The sequence below is a fragment of the Gopherus flavomarginatus genome, chromosome 8, assembly GCF_025201925.1.
Source record: "Gopherus flavomarginatus isolate rGopFla2 chromosome 8, rGopFla2.mat.asm, whole genome shotgun sequence".
Classification (NCBI taxonomy): domain Eukaryota; kingdom Metazoa; phylum Chordata; order Testudines; family Testudinidae; genus Gopherus; species Gopherus flavomarginatus.
In genome coordinates this window covers 71,375,776-71,399,367 of record NC_066624.1, presented here as the reverse complement: position 1 = coordinate 71,399,367, position 23,592 = coordinate 71,375,776, and the positions used below count along the sequence as shown (strand labels likewise).

The 23,592-nt window shown below is 37.7% G+C and overlaps 1 protein-coding gene across 3 annotated transcripts in view; it reads left to right on the top strand.

Moving 5' to 3' along the window:
* CAB39 (calcium binding protein 39) overlaps positions 1-22,411 on the top strand; it is a 65,945-nt gene extending 43,534 nt beyond the window's left edge. For all 3 annotated transcript variants that reach the window (XM_050964108.1, XM_050964107.1, XM_050964109.1), the window contains exons 3-9: positions 5,544-5,708; positions 10,040-10,158; positions 12,982-13,150; positions 13,928-13,987; positions 14,683-14,748; positions 17,867-18,010; positions 19,842-22,411. In XM_050964108.1, the coding sequence (XP_050820065.1) occupies positions 5,544-5,708; positions 10,040-10,158; positions 12,982-13,150; positions 13,928-13,987; positions 14,683-14,748; positions 17,867-18,010; positions 19,842-20,030 (912 nt within the window). In that variant the 3' untranslated portion in view covers positions 20,031-22,411. The remainder of the gene's footprint in view (positions 1-5,543; positions 5,709-10,039; positions 10,159-12,981; positions 13,151-13,927; positions 13,988-14,682; positions 14,749-17,866; positions 18,011-19,841) is intronic.
* Positions 22,412-23,592: the final 1,181 nt, after the last annotated feature.

Below are 23,592 nucleotides of genomic sequence, written 5' to 3'. Positions count from 1 at the left end.
CTGTCAGCGAAGGAGCTACCTACAGGAGATATCTAATGATTCTAATTGACACAGTTTTATTGGTTGTAGCTTCTGTGTCGCTGGCTGACCAGGTCATGCTAAAGTATATTCAGGTCAATTCACTTGTGTAGCTCAAAGTAATGGTTAGATGTTGAGAGTGTATTGGGCAGGGGTTTTCAAACTGGGAGTCGGGAGGGGGACTGAACTCGGAGGCTTGCTTTGTGAAATGGATTGCCAGTACAAAAAGTTTGGGTGTTTTAACTTAATGAAAACTAAAAGAACATTCTTTGCATTGTTTTCACTTACCTGTTCTTATCATAATGTAATAGCAAACATTTACATTGTAAATACCCCTGTAACTAAATAACTCATCAGATATGAAAGAAGCCTTGGGAATCAGGAGCGTCGCCAGGATTTTTGGCACCCTAGGCGGGGGTCCTTCCACACTTCCGGTCTTCGGGGCACTTCGGCACTGGGTCCTGGAGCGAATGAAGGACCCGCCGCAGAATTGCCGCCGCTGACCCAGAGCGTGGAAGGACCCCCCGCCGCCAAATTGCCGCCCCCACAAATCCTGGCGCCCTAGGCAACCGCTTAGGTTGCCTAAATGGAAGCGCCGGCCCTGTTGGGAATGCTAATGAAGGACTTTATCAGAAAAGGTGCAAATTCCAAAGAAAATGGGCTTTGTGGTGGGGACCTGAGGTCAAAGACTCAAAGTGCATTCCACACTCATCAAAGGAAAAGCCCATATGGGTAGAGACACTGTCAGTTTGCTTTCTGTGTGAAGATACTGTAAATATCCTTTATATCTGGACTGTTTGGATTCTAACAGGGCAGAATATGTGAACGGGAAGATGAAGATTCCCAGAATTATTCTGGGTGACCCAGAAAGACTTTTGGAAAATGGCAGTTTTACATCTCTGCCATCATATGGAGTTACAAACTGTGATTTATCTGTTGTTATATTTTACCTGCTTTAACCTCTCATTAAGTCTCCTTTCTTTGCTAATAAATCTTAAGTTAGTTTATTATACATTTGGTTGCCAGCATTGTCTTTAGTGTAAGATCTGGGATAAGGGACTAGTCCCTTGGGACTGGGAGAAACCTGATGTGGTGTGATTTTTTTGTTTTAATAACCTTTTATCACAAAGTTCAGTTTGTCTGGGTGGCAAAAAGGACTGGAGGACTGTCTGTGACTCCGTGATAAGACTGGTATAGTGATCCAGGGGTTCACATTGGTTACTGGCTTGGTGAAATTTAATTACGGAACATACCATCGGTTTGTGGTGTCTACTCTTTTTTTTTTTTCCTGACAGTCAGCCCTGAGATAGGCACTCATAATAATGAGCCACTCCAGACAGTGTGACAGCTTCTGTTCAGGGATCCTTTAATATCCTTTATCCAGACTTTAGTCAGTCCCAGTGTTCAGTTTCTGTTTTGATAATTTGTCACAAACACCAGTAGTGCATACTGTTATGACCCTGAGCAAGCAAACTTGAGTTGCTGTGTCTAGGGCCTGTGATAGACTAGGCTAAATGTTTGTGTCTGCAGCAGGCAGATGGATTTACATAGGAGCCCCACCATAAATGGCACAAAATACTCAAAATGCTTCAGCTGCATCTACATTTTCTCAGCTATCTGTGTCCTCCAAGCCACAGTTTTGATGGCTTGGTAAAGAGTCTCAATCATCCAATCAATAAAGTTTGACAGCTGCAACACCTTATCACCCCCCCCCACCCCCCTTTGTCCTTTTGGATGTCACCTTTCTTATTTTTAGGCTGCATGGAAGAACATCACACTGGACAAATAGGTTTGGGAAGCCATAACATCTGGTTATGCTATCCATTTCAAATCTGTCCCTTCTACCCATTCTCCCTCCCCATCCCTTTTCAGGGATCCCTTTCATGATCAATTGCTGGCACAAGTGGTGACCTCACTTCTCCTTTTAGGAGAAATGGAACCAGTTCCTGTACAGCACAAGGGAAGAGGATTCTATACACTCAAAAAGAATAGAAGGTGCAGACCAATTTTAGACCTCCAGTGTCTAAATAGATATTTATAGAGTACAATCATATCTCCCCATAGCCTTCTTTTAGTTAGGCTGAACAAGCCAAACTCTGAGTTGCCTGCCATAAGGTAGGTTTTTTTCCTAGTAGCCCTTCTCTGCACCTGTTCCAGTTTGAATTCATCTTTCTTAAACATGGGAGACCAGAACTTCCCACTGTATTCTAGATGAGGTCTCACCAGTGCTTTGTATAGTGATACTAACACTTTTCTGTCTCTTCTGGAAATACCTCACCTGATGCATCCTGGGACTGCATTAGTCTTATTCACGGCCACATCACATGACAGCTCAGTCATCCTATGATCAACACCAATGTATCCAGGTCTTTCTCATCCACTGTCACTGATGAGTCCTCAGCTTATAGCAGAAATTCTTGTTGTTAGTGAAAATAGGAAGGTCATGCAGGATAGGGACTATCAAATTTCATTCCATTTCTATTACTCCAATTTAAAAGGTCATGCAGATCATCTTGTATGATAGTCTGATCCTCCGCCGTATTGGTAATACCTCCCAACTTTGTGTCATCCGCAGATTTTATTAGCACACTCCCAAATTTTGTGCCAAGTTCAGTAATAAAAATTTTAAATAAGATTGGTCCCAAGACTGATGCCTCAGGAACTCCACTGGTAACCGCCCTCTAGCCTATAGTTCACCTCTCAGTATGACTCATTGTAGTCTCCCCTCTAACCAGTTTATCCGCCTTTCAGTTCTCATATTAATCCCCATCTTCTCCAATTTAACTAATTTCCCATGTGGAACTGTATCAAATGCCTTACTGAAATCCAGGCAGATTAGATCTACTGCATTTCCTTTGTCTGAAAAAATCAGTTTACTAGAGATTTGTACTGCTTTAAATATGTCTGTTTCTCTATTGATATTCTGGTGATACAAAAGCTGTGTGTGAGACTGTCCCTAATTTTCCCTCACTCCCTAAAACAAACAGCTCCAGTCTGCAAGCAAATGCAGTTGTGTGTCTCTCTGACTGGTGAGCAGCAGGGTCTAGAATTTGTTGGTCTGACTGTTTGACTTAAGATCATCATTAAGTATACCATAACCTAGGGGAAGTCTCTCCTTAGAACACTAAGAACCACAATTGTCTGTAGTACATTGATGAAGAGGTAAGTCATCGTGTGCAGTAACTCGAGTTCAAGATGTGTCCCCCTGTGCATGCTTTACTTCACGTGCGCCAGCACCCTGCACCTTTGATCAGAGATTTTTGGTGGCGATGTCTGTTCGGCCTGCACATGTCTCCACACATCTTTGTGCACCGCACTGTATAGGGGTGCACAGGTGAACTGGCCTCAGCTTCTCCATTGCAAAGTCCCACAAGGGAGACACTGAAGCAAAGGAGGAAGAGGGCAGGTAGTGGAGCATCCACGGAGACATGAATATCAAAGAAGTCAGGTTACTGCAGAGGTAAATAACTGCTCCTTTGAGTAGTGTCGCTGTGGGTGCTTCACATCAGGTGACTCACGAGAAGTAGCCACCTAAGGAAGCAGAAGGTTCGGAGCAGTGTTCAATATGGAAGAGACAACTGCTTTGCCTGCAGCAGGATCTGATCTTGCCACATCTACCAACGCATAACTAGCAAAAGCATGGACAGAGGACCGATTTGGCACTCTACAGATGTCTGCAATTGATATACCTTTAAGTAAGGTTATAGATGCAGACAGTGCTATTGTAGAATGCTCTTACTCTCAAACCCCAAGTTCTGTTGTAACAGATCTAAATACAGCTGGAGACACCCTATAACCTTTGTTTCAAAATTACTGAACCATTGTCTGCAATGGATACAAATAGTCTAGGAGAGCTTCTAAATGGGTTGTTCCTATCTAGGCAAAAGGCTAATGCCCTCTTGACATCTAGGGAATGGAATATGGCCTCTTGACTAGTCCAATGTTGGTTTTTTGCGGGGGTGGGCAAAGAAGAGAGAAGTGGTTTGATTAACATGAAATTCTGGGGACACCTAATCTAAAAATCTTGGATAGGCCCACAGTGACGCTTACTCTGTGGTGAATGCTACAAATGCGGGGGTCTGACATTAAAGCCCCCAATTCTCCATTGATAAATCTATTAAAGACCACGTAGCTAGTGCCTCAAAAGGAAGTTTCAATAGGCAATTAAGAACTAGGTTCAGGTCCCAACTAGGAGTAGGGTCTCTGATCTATGAGAAGCGATTTGACGAACCTCTTAGGAATCTTGCCATAGTTGTACGAGAGAAGAGTGGAAAAACCTCGTATGAGCATGTGAAGGAAGAGCTGTTATTGCCACTAAGTGAACCCTAATGAAATTCGTAGAAAGACCCAATGTTTTCAATTCCAACAGGTAATCCAATACCGTAGGAAGAGGAGAGTGAGTCAGCGAAAACTGCTGATTGCTACACCAAAGATGATGATGATGATGATTGCATTTCTGGAGATATTTCATGTAGATTCTTTTCTACTGTTTCATAAAACGTGTTGTACCTCTGACAAACAAGGTATTTCTAGTCCTGACAACTGTTGAGGAACCATTCTTGGAGCCTTAGAATATGTAGGTTGGGGTGACATATTCGACTGGCATCTTGAATCAGTAAAAGAGGACTGATCAGAAGACGCCACAGAGGGTGAGAAGAGAATCCTGATTAGATAAGGAGACCAAACTCGTCCTGGCCATGTTGGTGCAATCAGTGGTACTCTGGCCAATTCTTGTTTGATCTTGTTGAGAACCTTTAACAGTAATGATGTCAGTGGATACGCATACAAAAGACCCTTCATCCATGAGATGAGAAAAGCAACTCCTGGGGATTGGGGTCAAGATCCCCTCTTGAACAATACCTGATGCGTTTCGGTCAGGTCCTTCCATCACTTGAGTGACTGTAGAACCCACTGGAGAACAGACAGTAACCGGTCTACCCTATTGTGCTTAATTTGTAAACTGTTCAAAGCCATCCTTGTAGACATCGGAGATGCAATCTGGCATGCTGCACTACAAAGACACAAGCTGACGTATCCCAGCAGTTGAAGACATCTCTGTTACTTGAGGACTGCCGTGGATATTAGTGATGAGATTTGCTAGTGCAAGAAATCTGCTGGAAGGAAAGCACTCTGCTTCTTCAGACTCGTATCAACAGAAATGGAAATGTTCTTTTCCTGTTAACTGGAATGGAAGCCTACCAGCATAAAGGAGACTCGATAGGCACACAGTTTATAGAAATGTATTTACCTGAACAATTTATTAGTGATGGGAATGTTTCCAGGTAATGTTTTCTGGGTTGATCACATGTACAAATCCATTTTACAGATTGGGAACAATTTTTTGCTCTTCCTTATCTTCTCTGTATTATTACTGAAATGGTTTCTGTAGGTTCAAGGTTGAGGGGATGAGGAAAGGGAAGATGTTTTCATTGTAGATAACATAATTAATGTATTGTCAACTGTCTCTTGCATCTTGCCTCCAGGTCAGATTCAGTATATATCTATTCTTTATTTTGTTTCTTCAGGCCACTGAAGAGGTTTCGAAAAATCTGGTTGCCATGAAGGAAATATTATATGGCACAAATGAAAAAGAGCCACAAACAGAAGCTGTGGCACAGCTTGCTCAAGAACTGTACAACAGTGGTCTTCTTAGCACCCTAATAGCTGACTTACAACTGATTGATTTTGAGGTAAGCAAATAGTTACAAAACTTCATGAGCCACACACATGGTAAATTGCTTTCTGACCATCAGAATTCCTATTTAATTGAAGTAAGAGGTTCACTTCCTAGCTACGCAATTTTTATTTTTTCAATGCTGCTAATGATAGCAGTTGTATTTTAAGATTTAATTGGGAAACATTAATACGAACTACTTGGTAATTTAACCATATGCGAGAGACTAAATTTCTGAGGAGTTTGGAAGGATAGATCACATAAAAAATGAAAAGTAGATGAATTGCTCAAATCTTTATCCTAGAACTCTAAGATGTGTTGCTTAATCTTTAATGTATTTAATTGCTGTGTTCAGAGAGAGATTAAAATCTTGGATTGTATTAATGCCAGAATGCCCATAGTCTTATTTAAATCCCTTTTGAGTTATTACAGTATAATACTGAGTCATATGACTATTCTCATTTATCAATTAATTAAAAAGTTTTCATTAATACTGCCACTAATTAGCCATTTTTAAAATCTTCTGTTTCCTATAGGGAGAGGAGTATTAAAGTATATTTTTTTACATTTTCCCTAATCATTTTTCTGTTTAGACAGGAAAGTCAGATTTTATTGATCACTCCAAAATATGAACATTAATTTTATCTTTCTGTAAGTTTTCATTTGTTGCTCAACAGTATTTATTTGAGCACTTCATGCACAATAATTAATGTCTTCACAACACCACTCTGAAGTGTAGAAGTATTGTCATCATCCTCATTTTATGGCTAGGGAACTGAGGCACGGTCTGATTTAGGGCTTGTCTACATGGTAGTGGAGTGCGGACTATGAGATGTGAATTGTAGAGTACACTAATGTGTTGTGCTCTGACTGCTCCATGTAGACCCTTCGGGTGACACACCCACGCCCCTCTGCTGTGTAGACAAGCCAATAATAACTTACCTACAAGTTGCATAAGAAGTCTATGGCAGAGCTAGAAATAGAGCTCAGAATTCTAGTGTCTTGACTAGGCTATCCTGCTATTTATGATTGCTATAAAATGTCCTGTTCATAAAAAAGTTGACCATCAAGCAAACACAACAGTCTAAAGGGATGTTGTAGTGTTACATTCCAGAATTAAGTTAACTTTCTTCCCCAACATCCCAGAATGTTGTTTGATTCTGTGACCATTTGGTTCTTTATATCTGTCATATACTGAATTTCCTATAAGGTACATTCCAGAGTAGATTAATCCAAAGATAAAACTGAACATGTCCTATAGAAGCCTGCACCTGAATTTTCAAGCTATGAGTCCGCAGGTAGTTGTTTTAAAAGTGACTTGTCAATGTTTCTAAAAAGAAAAGTCTTAACTAGAAATTGTACCCCATAAAAAAGGGTTTTGAAAATAAAAACTGATGGGAATTTTTTTTCTCACCACATACTTGTCTCTATATAACAAAAACCCAAGGAAATTCAAAGTGAAAGCAATTGAGATGGTCCCTGGTTATTGAGGATAAGATACTGAGAAATTACATCTGGATTCTGCTGACTTTCAAGATCTTTATCAGTCCAGTTTTTAGTTATTCTGGTTATTTGGGAAGCATTCTTCTGGTGATGGAAAATGGCTGTGTACAAATTAATTTTATTAGATCTGTAATGACATGGGATTGCGTAGGATTGTTCTGTATTAAAGGTAGCTGTATATTTCAGTCTGAGGGGGCTGCTGATTGTTGGTAATAGCCTTCTATTTTGGACTCCCAACTGCTCTGTTACCTGAGAAGGATGTGGCTTTTCCTTGCTGAGATGAATATTAGAGAGACAAGGTGGATGAGGTAATACCTGTTATTGGACCAACTTTTGTTGGTGAGAGAGACAAGCTTTCCAGAGCTCTTTTTCAGGTCCTGTTAAGAGCCATTCATCTTGGACTAAAGCAATGCTCTTTAATGCAGAATGTGGCAATTTGTTTACCTAATGTTGTGGGCTGATGTCAGCACACCTATGCACCACCACCTGCACTAACTTCCCATCACTTACTGAGCACAATTCAAAATCTTGGTTTTAGTCTCTTAAACCCTGTGTGGATTGGACCTTACTATTTTTTGAGACCACTAAGTCCAGAGCTGAAGACAGATGAGATGCTTTTGCTGATGTTTCTTGGCTCCTTCTGGCGGTATGACAGAACCTGAAGTGGTTTGTGCATGGATCAGTGCACATTTTTGACTAAGTATTTGTTTAACTATGGATCGTTCCTGAGGGAGTTATCTTTATAAATTGAGATGATAGAGAGGGATTTTTTTCTGACTGTTGCACTCTTGTCTACAATCTATTTGAATCTAAATACCACGGTGATGGGCCGCCTAACGTAAATGAAATTATTTTAGATCCTCATTAAGAAATTGCCCTGAAACATCCAGTCTTTACTCTAATATTAACATTTGTTTGGAATTGTGTATATGTAGAAACATTTTTTCATGTAAGGCAATCAACAAAACTGTTCAAAGAGCAATAATTTGTCAATCAGTTTCCTGCTGACTTGTATTAAAGTATCTGTTAGTGGGAGTAATTTCATCCTTTGAAAAGTTTAAAAAAAAAAAAAAGACAAAAACAAAACAAAATCTTTTTGCATCAGAGAGATAGAATCCGACAATGCTGCCACACTTTTACTCTTCACCTCTGGGAATCATGACTGTTGGCATGAGAATTTGTGTGTCCTTGTTAAATAGACCATTACATCACTTGGAAGTAATAGATGGTTCTAACAATAACTAGATTTGTAATTACTGTGTACCACCACCAGCTCAATTATATGAATAAAGAGGGGGAGCTGTTGCTGGCGGTAAACGGGGAATAATGAGATCCTGGGCAAAATTGTCAGTGTTAGTGGATGAGACTTGATGGCTATATTTCTCAAAACACTGCTCTACTCATTACCAGAACAAAGGGTTCTGATGCTGCTTTGGGCAGGCTTTCAGTGGAATTATAAATCAGAAAACAAGCATTTACAAAACAAACTAACACTTATATCCTGACAACAATACTGCGGCAAACTCTGCATGCTAATTAAAAAACAAAAATGTCATTTTTTAAAGACTATGATCTTCCTGAGATTTTCTAAAAAATGGTTTATTTTCTACTCATGCAGCATTCATTGTCACAGCGTCAGGAGTCCAATACTATAATTAAAACAAATCTAAAATGATAAGCTGTCATTCTGTCATATTTGTTGGAAGTCTCCAAAAAGTGTGAGGTCTATTTCTTTACCTTAAAGCTTGCTACACACTGATTCAGATGGTGCCAGAATAAGTTCCAGAAACAAGGATCATCAATAATAATGGTTTGCTTCTGGTCTCAGGTTATAAAATTCAAGTAACCATGATTAAGAGTTACTTAACAGATCTTTACTACCAGCTCAGGAACTGTAGCTAGAATCTGTTCTGCCCAAGGTGGTAACCAGCTCCTTGAGCTGCATATAGAAACAAATAACTTCCAAGTCCTCTTCAAGGGTAATTCCAAATAATGTTCGCACGCACTGTTAGGCACTCCTGCTAACTGGCGTGAAGTAATGATGAACTGAATATGATTCCAAAGATACAAACAGTATTGGCAAATGGTAGATACATGCATCCAATATAGGGTGCATGCAGAGCTCCTGTCTTTCTTTCCAGTGCTTCTTACTGCTGTCAACCAGCTTCATTTAAGATAATTTAAGTTGAACTTGAGCATAGTGCTCTTACCCATATCCACACTTCTATCAAGTATTGAGAAAACGGGGGGACTGTGTTATCCTAGATCATATGATATGAGGGATATGCCTTTATGTTATACTTACCTTTGACTTTATTTATAATTGTTATTGTTTTCCATCATAAATAAAAACACACAATAAAAAAAATTGTAAATTGGAGTGCAGTGTGTATGTTGTTAGTATTGCGGCCCAAGGTGTTTCTCAGTCTTCCCTAGTAGAAGGACTTGATCACATGCACATTGAAAATGAGAGGTGACAGAGTGGAACATTGAAGAATTCCATCTTACTCAGGGCTGTGGCATTGTTAAAAATGGGCATAGTATTAACATAATTTTGGTATGAAATGAATCCAGAGAAACTCTAGGAGTATCAGATGAAATATAAAAGGATTTTTATTGTTTTAAACATTATCAGTAGGTTATTCAAGCTATCCAAATGTAAGTTGATACAATGATGTATTGAATGCTGTGACAGATTTGAAATAGGTGTAGAGAAACAAAGTATTTGGGGAACTTTTTGTGAAATGGTCATGTTTATGTGTATGTATATTAATGTATGTATTAACTCTAGCTGTACATTCTGGTACTAAATGTTATATGCTTAATTGGTTACGTTTTTGACAGGGCAAAAAAGATGTCGCTCAAATTTTCAACAACATTCTCAGAAGGCAAATTGGTACAAGAACTCCCACAGTGGAATACATCTGCACTCAACAAAATATATTGTTCATGTTATTAAAAGGGTATGTACGGTATTCGGTGTAAATAGTTTTATATGAAGTATTGGAGTGGTTTTTTCAGGAAAAAGCAGGATAATGAGAGTGGTGAAATGTCCCTTCTTCCTTTGCAATTTGTTTAAATAATTTTGCCACAAGGCCTGTAACTTCCCTTAAAGTAACTTAAATCAAGTGGATAATTTAAGCAATAGAACATCAAAATATGAATCCTTTAATCTGAAGAGTGACAGGGTGAGAATTGAAAACTAATACTGCGCTAAAAACATTCTTGTTGGGATAATGTAACAATAAAATCTGTTCCTTTTCACTGAACTTACTTCATTGTCCAGAGTTGAAACTGTTATTCCTGATCTTAGTTATTTACCGAGTGTTTGAATGATTGTTCTAACCTCTGGCTCAATGAACTTGCTGTCCCATCCTCTGAGTTACTGTGCAGCTCCTGCTTCATAGTTATTGGGTAATACAACTACAAAGACATCAAGCAGCTCCAACTTTTCTAGATATGATTCAGTGTATTCACTGCATGCCAGGTTGCTGTTTCCAGCTCTGTTTTGTATTACTTGCATTGTTACATCACAGAATCATGCCAAATCAATTATACTGTAGCAAGTCTACAGCTGCATACCAAAATAGAAGTGCTTATGAAAACAGAAATTTAAGTAAAAAGCCTTTGTTTTTTAAATTAGGGAACAAACATCCCTAATTTAAAATGGACTGTTTACATTTCTATTATTCTGTGCCATAAATAACAGAAAATATTAGAGGTTGCAATCCCATTTTATCATTTTGGGGGGGGGGGAAGTTCACTAATATCTTGCATAAAACCATTTTAAAAATGTTAACATTTCAAACACTAAATTTTTATCAGTAGCTGTAGCATGTATACTGATGGATATTGTTCAAATAGGCTCTCATACATCATGATGTACAGTATACTTCTGATTATCCAAATAGACTGAAGAATACTGATTTTATTTGGATAATTGGGAGTTCGGATAATCAGGAGAACAGGAACAATTGAGCCATTGAGCAGTGGGGTTCCCTTCTCCACAACTGAGGGCTCATCTTGCTCCTCACAGTACTGGCCAGAGGTCTCTGCTCTATTTTACAAATCTCCACGTTATCTGAATCCCTTCCTTGTCCCCCAGCATGAGATACATGCTGCAGAGGGCAGGTATCTCGTGCTCGGGGACAAGAAAGGGATTTGGATAATGAGGTTTCAGTAAACGGGTATACTGTAGTTGTGCTCAAATGCTACAGTGATTGATATGGTATAAGATTCTATAGAAAAGATAAAGTAGTAGATTAAATAGTTAATCCCTTGGAATAGCTGTTTGCCACATCCTGACAACAGCAATAAGATGTTAAAATAACAGGTTTTGGTTTTTGGATGTTTTAACAAAAGATCTGCTCTTTAGTTTTTCCTTGAAGTTTTTGCATTACATAGTAATTAGAGATGTTGCCAAGTCTGAAGCCTACCAAATGTGTGGTGTCATGCTTATGTCACATTGTCTCTTCATTCTCTTTATCTGTGCCACTTGTCTGAGCCAGCAGTGTATTGATACATAGAAAAAAAATTATTTTACAATTAGAGCAGGAACTTTGCACGTTTTAATCCTCGGCTTCCTCATGAACACTAAGAACCCCCCCCAGCAGTCTAGAGGAACAACAAAATGTGTCTTTGCAATTTTAAAGAAATTCAGTTCCACAGAGTACTTTTAACTTTTCCTATTCTACAGTCTCATTTTGACAGAACCCAAGATATCTTAAAGATTCAAAAGGCAAGGTTATTATTAACCATAGTATAATATAAAAGTAAGAACAAATGAATGATACTAAAGTCTTATACGTGCTTTCTCAAAGTGCTTTACAAAGGAAGGCATAGAAACAGAGGCACAGAGTGGTAAAATAACTTGTCCAAACTGTCAGACTTGTCAGTGGCAGACTCTTCTAACTTCAAATCCAGGATCATGTTCAGTGGACCACATTACTGATTTTTAGGACAGCATAACCTAGGACAACCACCATGAAACATTTTTGTGTGTGCATGAGTAAAGATGTTTGAAATAGGTGTTGGTTTTAATTTATAGAAATACTTACTGATCTGTTGTATGTCTTACATATGATACATCTGATATAGCCAAATTTTACATAATTTTAAGACATTATGATGAATGTGAACCAACTATTAGCAAAAGATCTAGGCTTTGAAAAGGGTCTATGATTTCCCAGAATCCTGTTGATTTAAATATGTGGAGCTACAAGAGACCCATAGATTTCAGGTGATGTTACTTTCAAATTTTGACAGTGTACTTGCAGTGCAAATGCTTATTCTTTTGACCACATGGAACGGTCTGTTGGTTCACTTATGAAATTCACCTAAAAAGTCATACTAAATATTCCATAGAAAATGAACAAGTTTGGCAGTATACTGGGAGTTGTGAATTGTCTATACCACAAGAGGGCAGACTTCTGCTGTCCCAACTTGCAGAGCACCTACTGCACATTTAGAAAAGCCTGATAGGAATCAAGTTCCACCTGCAGTTACGAGACGAGGGCATTGATTTTGAGTATGAACATAAAGTTATGTTTCTTATGCTCCCATTTTATACAAGAGATTCATACAAGCAACAGATTGATCATCTGATTTTGGTAGTGTTTCATAAAACATCTGAAAGTGGAACTTAATATACAGATAAATGCTTTTTAATTATTGAAATGTTTAAGTTGACTTGATAACATAATATAGCATATTGTTAATTATATATAAAGTTGCGGTACTACAATACCACATTTTAAAGGTATTTATACAGACTTCTCATTTTGCAGGTACGAATCTCCAGAAATTGCTCTAAATTGTGGAATAATGTTAAGAGAATGCATTAGACATGAACCACTTGCTAAAATAATCTTGTGGTCAGAACAGTTCTATGATTTCTTCAGATATGTGGAAATGTCAACGTTTGACATTGCTTCAGATGCGTTTGCCACATTCAAGGTAATTTGCATACCATATCTAAATAGTTACAATAGCATACATTTCTCTAGCATCTCAAGTATATAATCCCAAATATCAGGTGTTAGTCACATATGGAGACAGAGAACAAAGTCTGTGACATTCTCTGTAAAGGGGCTGGATCAACTGAACATTTCTTCCTTCTAAGCACATGGTGATAAGATATTGCTTCAGATACATGTGCTATGTTCAGGGTAACATTTATCCCAGAACTAAAATTTAATAATTTTACTTAGATTGTAAACTCTTCAAGGCAGGGGAGGACTGTCTTATTTGTGTAGTGTCTTGCGTGACTGGTGCTGATTCATGATTGGGACCTCTAGGTGCTAACACTGTACAAATAATAAATAGTATAAGTGAACCCTTTGGTGCTGTAGAGCCCCTCTGGTGGTATGTGTCATTCCTGTTGCAGGGAGTAGGCCTGAGTTTCCCTGTGCCCCAGTGATCCAAGCAGCTGTATCAGCCCTTGAAGCTGTTGGAAGCCAACACAAGTTAAGAGCCTTCAAGTTGCTCTGATTTCTCTATGAGAACCAGTACAGCATATAGCAGACCCCTTCCTAAGTTGTGCTATGAGTTTTCACAGCCACAATCAAGGATCCACCAATATTCCAACTTTTTTTCTTTATTTCCATAGTATATCAAAATCCTTCTTTGGATTAATTAGACTCTTCAGAGGCATCAAGAATGAATATTTATTATTTGAATAAATATATTTTTTTAAATCTGAAAATATTACTTAAACATGACATACTTTTTCAGGATTTACTTACTAGACACAAGTTACTGAGTGCAGAATTTTTGGAACAGCATTATGATAGGGTGAGTAAATATATTTAGTTCCTCAGAACTTTTTAATGTTTGATACAGAATAATTTTCATTTGACTGAAAGTTAAATACTTTTTCATTCTGTGTGTCGTATTGCTTGGATTCTTAGTTAAGAATTACCAAGGACAAGTTTATGTGTTGCATTAATCAAAGTTAGGTTTGCATTTTTTTGTGCCATAGTATTTTTAAAATATAAATTTGTTTTAAAATTCCCAGCATTTCAACATCAGAAACTTAAACTAAGATTTTGAAAAGATGCTTTGTGAAAGTGCTTTTTCCTTTAGAGGGAACCTTTCCCCATTTTTTCTGTTGTCTATATGAGGCCTTAGTCACAAAAGTATATTTTATAGTTTTGCTCCATCTGCTGGCCAATTATGATATTAATAAAAGCTTAAATCATTTCATAGTCTTCAAAATTTTATTGCTTAAAGAATAACTTCCTTCATTATATGGTAGTCCAAATGTTTAAAGTTCCCAAAATAGCAAAGAAATGGAGTTTTAAAAAAGCTTGTTAGAATTGTAAACACCTGTCATGTAATACTGCAAACCTTGTTTCAGTAGAATTCTAAGTTTTTATTTACATACCTATTACGGATATCCCTCCCCACCCCCCCGCGTTAAATTCATTCAGAAGCAGAGCTTGTGCCACTTGGAAAGTTCCTGATTTTCCTCTTCATTCTCCATTCAGTTCTTCAGTGAGTATGAGAAGTTACTTCATTCAGAAAATTATGTGACGAAAAGGCAGTCACTTAAGGTAAGGTAGTTTTACTTTGAGTGCCCTTTTTTCCCCAAGAAAATTACTTAAATTTCAGGGTGAAGTGATTTAAATCACAATGACTTAAATAACTGGTTTGAATCCCAATTTAAAACAGTAAAAATAGTTGATTTCAATAACTATTTTAATAAGGTTTTATTTGTGGACTTGCTGAAGAGTTTATTTTCATCACTTGAGAGCATGGTTGAATCAAAGCAATCTGGGCCGCACAGGAACTTGGAGCATAGCCCTATCTTCCACTTGGAGTGATGGTGTTCGGGTTAGGACTGCAGGGATGGAGTCCAAGGGAAGCAGGGACAGCAGGCAGAACCAAAGAGGCTGGAGCAGTGTAGGGGGCCCCCATTGTCCCCCAGATGTGGCAATAGGGGCTCCCTTACCTATCTGAGAGGCACAGATTTGGTAGCAGCGGGGCTTCCCCAGGACTTACATCCATCCCTATTTGTGGGGTATCTGTACAGAGTGATATTTCTTGACTGAAAATTTTGAAAATTCTGAAAATTTTGTAGCTAGAAACAACTCAATGTTGGAGACAACTGGCTGACAGTAAATCACAGTTCTCCAGTTTGAGGATGCAAGAGAGATCTTTCATTGAATAATAGCCGGTCTTCATAAAAAACAATCTTCTTATATTACAGAAACTCCCAAAGGCCTAAATGGGATGAGGGCCCCATTGTGATAAAGCACTGTACAAACACACGTGAAGACAGCACACGTACCAAAGAGCTTACAGTCAGGGTATTGGGTGAAACTGTCCAAGGAATGATTTAGACTGGTCTGCGCACAGTTTTTACACTGGGATAATATATATCCTCAGGGGTGTGATTTTATAAAGCTGTAGTACCAGTAAAGCAACATGGATGCCGTTACACTGATGTGACAGTGCCTTATACTGGTACAATTTATCCGTGAGGGAATAGTTGTACTAGCATAAGTACTGATTAGTTTTAGACTTATTTCTGCAAAGCTTAGGGCCCAGGTACATAATTTAATAAAATACACTTAAATAGATATAATTGCTAACCACAGCAACATCAGCATAAATATCTATTAAACATCCATGCTGGTCAGCTGTGGGATGTGTTAATTTTTCATAGGGAAGTACGAGGTTGAAGTGAAAGTATTGCACAATTGTCAGCAATCAGTTACAAGTGCATGTTGGAGGTGTATGGGACTTGCTTGTAGATGGGTGAGTGCAGTGTGTGGGGATTGATTTCTTAAAGAAAGACATGTTAACTGGACACACATGCTTGCTTCTAAGTGTTTGAGTCGGCATAGGCGCAGGAACTAGGAGTGCCAGGGGTGCTGTAGCACCCTCAGGTTTTATGTGGGGTCCCAGCTGCTGGCCCTGCACCTGGGACTTCGCTCCCCGGCCGCCCTCCTGGGGCCCTACACCCAGGGCTTGGGGCCCTGTCCCTGTACTTGGGGCCCCATCTGGTAGCTCCCTGTTCCTGGGGCCCCATCTGCTGGCTCCGCTCCCAGCCCCACTGCCAGGGCTGTACTCTCGGGTCCCTGACTGCCAGCCCCATGCCCAGGACTCTGCTTCTGGGTCCCATATGCATGGTCCCAGCCGCCCTGTTGTGGCCCCAGCCTTGGCCCCCTTAGCCCTGCCCGGATCCCCTGCTCCCGGAGACATGGCTCTGCTCCCGGACCCAGCTCTGGAGGTTGGGGCAGCATGGAGAGGAATAAAGGGGGCATTAGGTAAAAAATAAAAACTTCTTTCAGCACCCCCACTATTAGGTGTTCCAGCACCACTGTGAGTAGGGGGGTTTCCTGTTAAGCAACCATAACTGTTTTTTATTTATTTTTTTCTCTTTTGGAATTTTCTTTTCTTTTGTTATTTTTTAAACTGTGTATGGTGTAAGTAGATTATAAGAGACAGGTTCCTTTTTCCCCTCCATTATTATTGTATATGCTTGCATGGTCGGGTGGTAATTTCAGACTTGGAATATGTATAGAAGATCAGGTCAGTGTTTTCACTTTGTAATCATTTTACTAGAGAATTTTTAATATTTTTCTGAGTGGTTATAAAACAGATGTAGTAGAAAAGATTAATTTCTGAAGGTTGTGTGCATTGGGAACCTCAAAAGTGGAACAAAGGACTACAAAGCAGAGCTGATCTTTCATCACACACTAGCATAATTGTCGTAGTGCTAATTACTGTTTATATTGTTTCATTTTCTTTAGTTATTTTGCATCATCTTAATTTAAAATAAAAAGACTGTAACCATTAGTGACCACTACCTGAAAAGTACCTACTCAGCATCACACAGGGATGGTAAAGCCATGGATAGAGCCTGGTTCCTCCAATATTCCAGGCCCAGTGCCTTAACCACAAAACCATTACGTATAGTATCAGGTTTTATAATTAAAGACTGTTCTGTCTGTGTCAGTGCTTTGTAGAGATGGCCATGTAGGGATAATCCTGTTTTACAGATGCAAGAGCCAAGAACACAGATTTGGCCTGATCTTTGTGCAAAATAGCATGGCTTCTTTTATAGCTGTTATAGTAGAGACTGAGCTGGCAGAAAGGGTCTCGTGCAACCTGTCAGATCCTCTCTTACCTTATTTTTAAAACCGGGGGGGGAGGAGGATACCTTGACTATGGGTAGCTGACTTATGACAACATCGAATTATCCGTTTCAGATACTAGACATATTGAGCATAGATATGGTACAGTAGCTAGTTATCACCTAGAAAAGGACATTCATTATGGGGGTACTGAGAGCCCCTTCTGCCTACATAGCACTGTCCACATCAGCACTTCTGTCAGTGAAAGTTGTGATGGTCAGAGGGTGTGTTTTTTCACTCCCCTGACTGACAAAAGTTTTACCAACAAAAGTGGTAGTGGAGTCACAAGCTAAGGGGAGACAGAAAGGTAGGCAGTTTTTCACCCATGCTGAGAGAGAGAGTGGAAAAAGCAGCACATCAAAATACCCTGGACTGGGAGTCAGGAGAACCAAGAGTTTGTTACGCCTCTTGTATTGACAGATGTCAATTACTCAAAGTGCTTCACAACCCCTATGATAAAAAAAATTGTATTTGAACTCATAAGATTTCTGTAATACTTCATCGTTCTATCACATTTTTCCACCCTTAGTTGCTTGGTGAATTGCTATTGGACAGACACAACTTTACAATTATGACAAAATACATCAGTAAACCTGAAAATCTGAAACTAATGATGAACCTTCTACGAGACAAGAGTCGCAACATTCAGTTTGAGGCCTTTCATGTCTTTAAGGTATGGCACCAAAAATCATAAAACCATTGAATAGCTTCTGTAGTGTGCCTCATTTACACAGGTAGTGAGGTTAGTCAATAATGATGGCAAACCTCAGATCTATCTGCTCTGAAAAACTACTTGATTCTTTCTTTTGCTGAAAAGTACTTGCTCAGGAAATGCTAAATGGTTTTGTATGGTTATTGTTAGCATAACCTTCCTCTTCTAAAATTCTGTATGAATTGAGAATGATGAAAGGGGATGAATGCCTGCTGTGATTTCTGAGCATAACTCAACATCATTCTGAGGATTCTAAACAGGTCTGTCATGCTACATTGTACTGTGGAGGATACATCTAGTATTTCAAATCAACTGATCAGTTTTGAAAAGTCTAAATCATGGTTGTCTGTTGAAACAAGTAACCCTTTTTATTAATAGTAGACATAAACTAATGGTTAGTAATAGGTTGGGGATTTAGTTCCATTCAGAAATAACTCTGCAGAAAGGTTTTAAACCATCTCTAGTCTCTCTAACGATGATGCTAGATACATAAAATCATGCACCTGCTACAGAACTCTATCCTGTGAGGTGCTGAGTGCCTCCTGCAGGATGTCATGGCCAGGCAGCTCCCATTAACATCAGAATTGGACCCTCAGTCTCTACCTCAATAACATATAAAACTGGTTTTCATTTCAGATTAATATTCTTAAATATTCCATTTGTTTTTTCATGTGCAGATACTTGAGAGAAAACATTCATAATTTTAAACTTGGACTGTCAATTAATTGCAGTTAACTCAAGTGATGAGCACAAAACAAATTAAATAGATTTTAAAAAGTCACAATTAATCAGTTTTAATCGCACTGTTAAACAGTAATAGAATATCAATTTAAATTTATTATAAATATTTTTGGATTCTGCATTTTAAACAGATTGATTTCAATTTCAACACAAATACAAAGTGTACAGTGCTCCCTTTATTTTTTTTACAATTGCACTGTAAAAAAAAGATGAACAAAATAGAGTATTTTTCAGTTCAACTCATGCAAGTACTGTAGTGCAATCTTTTTATTGTGAAGGTGCAACTTACAAATGTAGAATTATTATTTCTTACGTAATTACATTAAAAACTAAAATAATATAAAACTTTGGAGCCTACAAGTCCACTCAATTCTACTTCTTGTTCAGCCAATCACTAAGACAAACAAGTTTGTTTATATTTACTGGAGATAATGTTGCCTACTTATTCACAGTGTCACCTGAAAGTGAGAACAGGCATTTGTATGGCGTTGTTGTAGCTGGCCGTGCAAGGTATTTATGTTCCAGATATGCTAAACATTCACATGCGCCTTCATGCTTTGATTTGTAGGCTCTCAAGTTTTACATAGTTTTGTTTTTGAGTGCAGGTATGTAAAAAACAACAATAATAATTTTACATTTGTAAGTTGCACCTTCACAATAAAGAGATTGTACTACAGTACTTGTTTGAGGTGAACTGAAAAATACCATCTTTGTCATTTTACAGTACAAATATTTGTCATAAAAAATATAAAATGTGTGCTGTACACTTTGCATTCTGTATTGTAATTGAAATCAATATATTTGAAAATGTAGAAATACATCCAAAAATATTTATAATACATTTAAATTGGTATTCAGTTATTAACAGTGAAATTAAAACTGATTAATTGTGACTACTTTTTAATCTCGTGACTTAATTGCAATTTGTTTTTAATCATTTGACAGCCCTATTTTAAACCGCTATCATCTCACTTTTTATTAGCTAAGTATAATTTTAACTGAGCCTTCTGTTTCCTGTATCTGTGCTAAAATCCTTCTTCTTTTGTTGCAGGTGTTTGTAGCCAATCCTAACAAGACACAGCCTATATTAGATATCCTCTTAAAAAACCAGACCAAACTTATTGAGTTCCTCAGCAAGTTTCAGAATGACAGGACCGAGGATGAACAATTTAATGATGAGAAGACCTATTTAGTTAAACAGATCAGGGATTTGAAGAGACCAGCACAGCAAGAAGCTTAATCTCCAATAAACCCCTAAAATATTAAACCCAAATTCAGCATTTGCTGTTAGATATTCAGCATCAGGCACTCTTATCAATTCATGAGGAACATTACTGCTAATCTGCTGTTCAGTGAACGGTTTTTGTTTTCTCTTCTTTTTTAGTCCAAGTTGAAAAGCATAGCTGCTGCTTTCTTGCACAATGTGGACTTTCTTGATATTTGTGTCATTTCAGAATTCAAAGACACTGCTTGTTTTAGGAGTACTGGGAAAAAAGATACTAGATTCATGAAAGCAAACATAGATGATAGTTTGGTTTAGGAAAGAAGGTATTAATGTAGTTAAGCAACAGGTTGCATGCTTGCAAATCTGATTAAATCGTATGTTTGCACTTACCTTGTTTGAGATATGAGCACAATGTGACCTGTGCATACATGGCACCATAGTATAAAATTGTATGCCTTGATTTCAAAAAAAAAAAAAATGTGCAGTGCTTTACTTGTAATCAAAGGGGAAATGTATCTGAGATGTGAGCTTATTGAGATAAACAGTTGTCTTGCAAATAAACTCAATTTAGCAACTTTTTAAAGAGTGAAATCTTGAGGTTCATAAGGAAAATGTATATAATATGCCTTTCACTGCTTTATAGATTTTTTTTGACATATGATTTTCTGAGAATTGAGTTGTAAACTTGGAAATATGTTCTAAGGGTTTTGTTAATTTTACTTTGAAGGTATTTCAAACAGTAGAGCTAGCAGTGACACTTTGCATTTCATTTCAACAATGCTTGCTGGTTTCTTTTGTATATAACTCCTAGGCTGCTCATTTCTTTAAAAATATGATTTAATTTGTACAGCAGAGGAATGTTATTGTATTAGTCTGTAACTATTACTTAATATTGAGTTCTGCAAAATGAATGCTCATATGTAGCTGAATACTTCAGATCATCTGAGAATGCTGATTTAACATTTCTTAAATACTGCAGCATCAAAAGGAAAAAACAATTTATATGTATTCACTTATCTAATGGGGTGCCATCAATTAGGTTAGGCTAAAATATAGAACTGGAATCCTTTAATCTGTATTCTTACTGGTTAATATTGGCCTTATTCACTTAAATTAGTGCTGTGTTCTGTAAATGGTCAAGATTATGATAAACTAATATTGATTCCTTTTTCTTCTGGGGAGTCTACAGAGACCATCTTTGCTTTCTTGCAGTAGATATCTCAGTACAATAGTTATCAAAGTGAATAATTTCCCCTTGACTTCTAGAAAAATAATTTCACAGATGGCCTACTTGTAACAAAATGATTTAATTTTGTCAAGTCCTGTTCTTAAATGCTGCAAACTATCAGTATTTATAAAAAACAAACAAACTGATTTTGCACCATGTTGGCTTTTGTTACTGTGACCATAACAACATCTACTAAATATTTGTAAACAATGTTATTAAAATTGTATCTATTCATCTTATAATTATGCTAAAATCACAACCAACTTATGAGCTGGAGTTTAAACGTTCAAATTCTGCATGACTGAACCTGATTGAGAATGCCATAAAATTGCTCATTGCTTCCTGTCCTCTTACTAATGAAAATTATTTTCGGATAGCAAGATGAAACCTCTGATTGACATTTTAGCTAATTTTGAAGCCATTGTGAGGGAAATCAGGTAATAGCTCCAGAAAATTGGGTGTTTTCACTCTGGTAATATAAAATGGCTCTTAACATTGTCATTGATCTCTTTAAGGTTCTTAATCTGTCCACTGCAAACTGATTCATATTGTCTCCTGGAAAATAGCAAATTAATCTTAGTGAAAATGAGAGATCTCTATTTTTAAAATCATTTCGGTAGGCAGGCAAAATTGGCCATTAGATGGTATTATAGTTCAGTACTAGCAGTCTTATGTTTTGGTTTATCATAGTTGAGTGGAAGAAAACATTATTTGCCAAGTTATTCTCCATAACAACAAGGCTTCCACTTTAGAAAAATGCTAAAATTTATATATGTAAAGAAGTGAAGAAATTTGGATTGGGGTATTGGTTTTTCTCTCTCTGATTGGGAAACAGTGGATATGATAACTTTTTTTTAACACATGAAAGCATTTGAATGTTGGCGTTCAAGAAAAAGTTGTATTTAAATTTAAGATCATTTGACATGCTATTCATATTAAAAAAAAATCTGCTGTACTGGAAGTAGTTTCTACTCATCTTTGTGAAGGCTTAAAGATATTACTAAAAGTTATTTAATGTGAGGTTGTTGTTTTTTTTAAATATTGATGTATACAGTTGTAATTCTACTTCCATGAAAGTATTTCATTTCTTCTGAGAAAAAATGCATTTCTTACCAGAAAATCTGGCTGGCCCCATAATTTAAATTGAAATAAAATTTTGAAGAAAATCTATGATGTGCTTTATTGTGTTTGAAAATGTGGACTTGAACACTCACCTCTTTAGTGCCTTAAAGGAGTACATGGTGCATCACTTCTGACTCATAAGTTTGCAAATGAAACAGAATTACTTGAAGGTAGTTAAATCCAAAGCAGATTGTGAAGAGTTACAAATGGATCTCATAAAACTAGATGACTGGGCAACAAAAGGGCAGATGAAATTCAGTGTTAATAAATGCAAAGTAATGCACATTGAAAAACATCTCAAATATACGTACAAAATGATGGTGGTGGGGGTCTAAATTAGCTATTACCACTCAAGAAAGATCTTGGAGTCATTGTGGATTGTTCTCTGAAAATGTGCTCTCTGTGTGCCGTGTCAGTCAAAAAAGCTAACAATGTTATGAACCATTAGGAAAGAGAGAGAGTAAGACAGAAGATATCATAATGTGGCTATATAAAGCCATGGTATGCCCACTCTTTGAATACTGGCTGCCATGTCCAAAAACAAATGGAAAAGGTACAGAGAAGAGAGTATCGAACAGCTTCCATCTGAGGAGAGATTTAAAGAACTGGTACAATTCGGCTTGGAAAAGAGACTAGGAGAATATGACAGAGGTCTACAAAATCATGACTGGTGTAGAAAAAGTGAATAAGGAAGTATAATTTACTCCTTCTGGTAACACAGGAAACAGGCATCACCCAAGGAAATTAATAAGCAGCAGGCTTAAAACAAACAGAAGGAAGTATACTTCCCAAAATGTACTGTCAACCTGCTGAACTTGTTACCGGGGATGTTCTGAAGGCCAAAACTGTCTCTAATTCTTTTTTGAATCCAAGTTAAGTTCATGGAGAATAGGTCCATCAAAGGCTGTTAGCTAAGATGATCAGGGATGTAACCCCAGGCTCTGGGTGTCCCTAAGCCTCGCCAGATGCTGCGGCTGGACAGAGAGAGAGAGAGGATGGATCACTTGAAAATTGCCCTATTTTGCTCACTCCCTTTTAAGTGTCTGCAGTTTGCACTGTCAGAAGACAAGATACTGGGCTAGACTGACCATTGATCTGACCCGATATGGCTGTTTTTATGTTGCGTTTTTATAAAAGAATGATCCTAAATGGCACTTTCAAAGCCACTCTTGAGAAAGGTGCAAAGGAGTGCTGTACAAAAGACACAATAACTGATTTGTATTTGCA